The sequence below is a fragment of the Hyposmocoma kahamanoa genome, unplaced genomic scaffold (genome assembly GCF_003589595.1).
Source record: "Hyposmocoma kahamanoa isolate Upper Pololo Valley unplaced genomic scaffold, ASM358959v1 173221, whole genome shotgun sequence".
Lineage (NCBI taxonomy): Eukaryota > Metazoa > Arthropoda > Insecta > Lepidoptera > Cosmopterigidae > Hyposmocoma > Hyposmocoma kahamanoa.
Genome location: NW_020653640.1, coordinates 26,039 through 29,469, shown reverse-complemented (window position 1 = coordinate 29,469; position 3,431 = coordinate 26,039). Strand labels below are relative to the sequence as shown.

Genomic DNA, 3,431 nt, shown 5'->3' with positions numbered 1-3,431 from the left:
AAAAAAAAATCATTTTTCTTTTAAGGTATTAAAAAAATATAATTTGAAGGCTCATGTTATTTTCTCTTTTTTAGAAACATTTGTCAAGTTTTATTTGGCGTGAAATAAAAAATTAAATCGTTTAGTAATAGAAGGTTAGGCATCGATCGTTTTCGTTCAGTAACATGAACTTTTGACCGGAGTCAACGTCAAATGCGGAAAATTATCATGGAGAATGGAAAAAGAAATAGGAATAAATACGGAAAATATTGGGAAAATATTCGGAAGAATATTCATTTTCCTAAAAAATTAAGACTCGTTCAAAAATGAGAATTTTTCTCCGACTCAACATTAGTTGGGACAGAAAATTAAATGTACTAAGTCTATTTCTAAGATTGGAGTCTGAGAGTCGTATTCTAGAACTCTATTCAATGCTCAAGTCAGGATTGCACTGGCAACACAAGCGCTGTAAATACGACCCTAATGGCAGGGACTTGGGTATGATTTCGAGTGCTTTAAACCATACTCAAATCCTGACTTGAGCATTGAGTAGAGTTCTAGACTACGACCCTAAGTCTAAATTATCAACATAGCAATTTGTTGTTTCTTTATTTTAAATCAAGTCATACAACCATCTATATAGATTTTAAGACTTTCGTGGTTATTCACTAAATGATCCCTGAGTCAACGCCCCTGAGATCTTTGCGGCTTAAGGCTCTGCGTGACACTTATGGACAGGTGTGTTACTTAATACCAGGCGCTCGACTTATCCGTTCTGTCATTTATATTATAAAAAAAATGAAATCAATCTGAATGTATCGTAGCATATAGCATTTGTTTGTAATGTAGAATTGTTTCTACCAGCGACAAACGTTTTTCCTAAATAACTAATGAAAAACATTAAAAAACGTCGTTGTCAGTATTGCACACGTCAATATCACCTAAACTCATTTAGCCGTTTCGATATGATAGAGTGACAAACATCCCTACAAATATTATATATATATTTAAAATAGTTTGATAAGCAAGAACAACAGCGGAATTAATTTTCTACTTGTAATGCGTGATGGACGAACGCAATGTTATTGGTGAAATTGATTATTTTAATTTTAATGTCTGTATCAGTAGAGCTCCTTGTGAAAGAGTTCGTCCAGGTCAGTACTGCTACCTATTTCTGCCGCAAGCAGTAATGTGAGCATTACTGCGTTCCGGTCTCGAAGGGAGCTGGTGAAATTACAAGCACATGAGACTTATCAACTTATGTCTCAGTGACACGTTGATCGTCAGATCTTTGTGCTTTTTCTTGTGGACGTTACCATCCTGCATGGCGAGGGTCTCGTGAAAGCCGAAGCCGAGAAACGCCGGAAAGTACCTCGACTTGGCGCACGAGATCACCGACATGTGGGATGTGGCCTCCACTGAAATAATCCCGATAGTTTTGTCCGCAAATGGGTTAATTCCAGGCAGTCTTGCGGCACGTATTGTTCGTCGGTTCTTGAACCTGAGTTCCAACAACACCAAGGACGAGCGCCAGCGAGGCCTTGTATTAATACGAGTCAAGCAATCCCCGTTCTCGCCGTTGCATGTATAGAATTTTTCACAAACAATGCGAGGAAATAAAAGACTAAAGAGACGAAGATGTGTAAAAGAAAAAGTAAAAAAAATAATTAATTACCATTAAAATTTATGTAATACAATTGCTAAAAGAAAATGTGGAAAAACAATAAGTTTTTCCAGGCACATTAATAGTAGGCTGCTTCTGATGATGTATTTGACCGTGTATCTATTACTGTATTTTCGACATCGCTTTTCTCACTAGCACTCATTTTCGCGACCAAAATACAAAAAGACGAAATAACAAAAGAATACCAAAACACTTTAAGGATACCGCCATTTTCTTTTTTTTAACTAAGCGGTATAGGTAGGTATTGTTGGTTATACGCCCTAGTAGGTAGATTTAAAAGTTTAGAGAAGTGGACAGTAATGGGTTTTCACACTTACTTTGCAGGCCTTGCCCCGGAAGAAGTCGCACGGTCCTTAAATGACAAACTTTCCGTGTTCGTTTTTTGAAAGTAATGCAAACATTTCCGAGCACGTTTGAGCAAAATAATGACGCCCTGTCGGCAGGGCGCCGAGAAGGACGGCTACAGCGAGCAGAACCTGGTGGACGGCAGCATCGCGGCGCGCGCGGACTTGCCGTCGGCCTGCCGCCTCATGTGGTTCGTGGAGCCCATGGCGTGGATGCAGCGCGTCGCGCACGACGCGCACGGGAAGCTGCTGTGCCCCAAGTGCAGCACCAAGATCGGCTCCTTCAGCTGGGTCATGGGTGGGTCTTACTGTTACTTGTGTCATTTATAATCGCACGCACTGGACACGCAATTATTCCTTCGAATACATTGACCTACCAATAAATGGACATCGGGTTCGCGCTTAAAAGTGTCCGCATCTATAGGGCGTTAAAATCACATACAGAGCGTCAATCGCGCAACAGTTTCGTTTGTCCGACTGTCAGCGCGGTTGTCAACCATGCAGTACCATATAAAAATAACTTGTAAAAATTACTGCAGTAAAGTGTAAAAACAGGGTTTTGTGTCATATTTTCACTAAACAAATATATTGTGTTATCATAGTTCTCATTTAAAAATGTTATTTTGTACAGTTTTATAGTATTTAATTTATATATAAATGACAAAAGCACACAAAATAATCAATTAGCTAACTGCCCTTTTTCTACACATTGCATGCGCAAAACATGGAAAGAGAACCATTGTGTCAATTTCAAGAAGCTTATATATAAACTGGGTCATTTTTAATTGTTCGAACCACAAGCGATTGAAATATTTAGAACAAAGAAACTGTAGAGTAGCTTTGATTTTAATCTTATTTTTAAAATGGTTTTTATTAAACGTTAGCAATAACTGACAAAATATTGTTGTACTCGTTTTACGGCATGGGATTTACCTATCAGAAGTCAGAAAATACATTTGCCCGAAATAACGTTAGCTCGAATTTTCATAATGTCAAATGTATTTTTTTAGGAAGATTACAAAATAAAAACTAATTTTGTCTTGGTGAAAAGCATTAAAATTACACAAAAGCGTAACGGTTTTATTATAAATCGGTTTTCGGAATTACGGGTATTTCAGTTTACATTTAGTTGGAATATCGGTACATTTCTTATAGTACACGCTTAATTTCACATTTGTAATATAATAATATTTGTATATATGTATCTGCCGAACTCTTTATTATTTCTTTAAGTGAATTTGTACAAAATTCGACATAATAATATATATAAAAATTAATAAATATTTACGATAAAGGCTACTCCATTACTCTTGTGTTCAAGTAATTTTCAGTCGAAGCTAAATATGGTGCATTTTGTTAAGTTTCCTAGAAGCTAAATATGGTGTTTTTGGGTCCTTAAATCGTCGTAAGTAAATTTAGGCAGT

General features: G+C 36.9%; 1 protein-coding gene across 1 annotated transcript in view; it reads left to right on the top strand.

Annotated features, from left to right (window-relative positions):
• The first annotated feature begins 1,993 nt into the window (after positions 1-1,993).
• Positions 1,994-3,431, top strand: part of LOC113225769 (dual specificity protein phosphatase MPK-4-like) — a 3,308-nt gene continuing 1,870 nt past the window's right edge. The window contains exon 1 of the mRNA XM_026458178.1: positions 1,994-2,305. Within this exon, the coding sequence (XP_026313963.1) occupies positions 2,089-2,305 (217 nt within the window). The 5' untranslated portion in view covers positions 1,994-2,088. The remainder of the gene's footprint in view (positions 2,306-3,431) is intronic.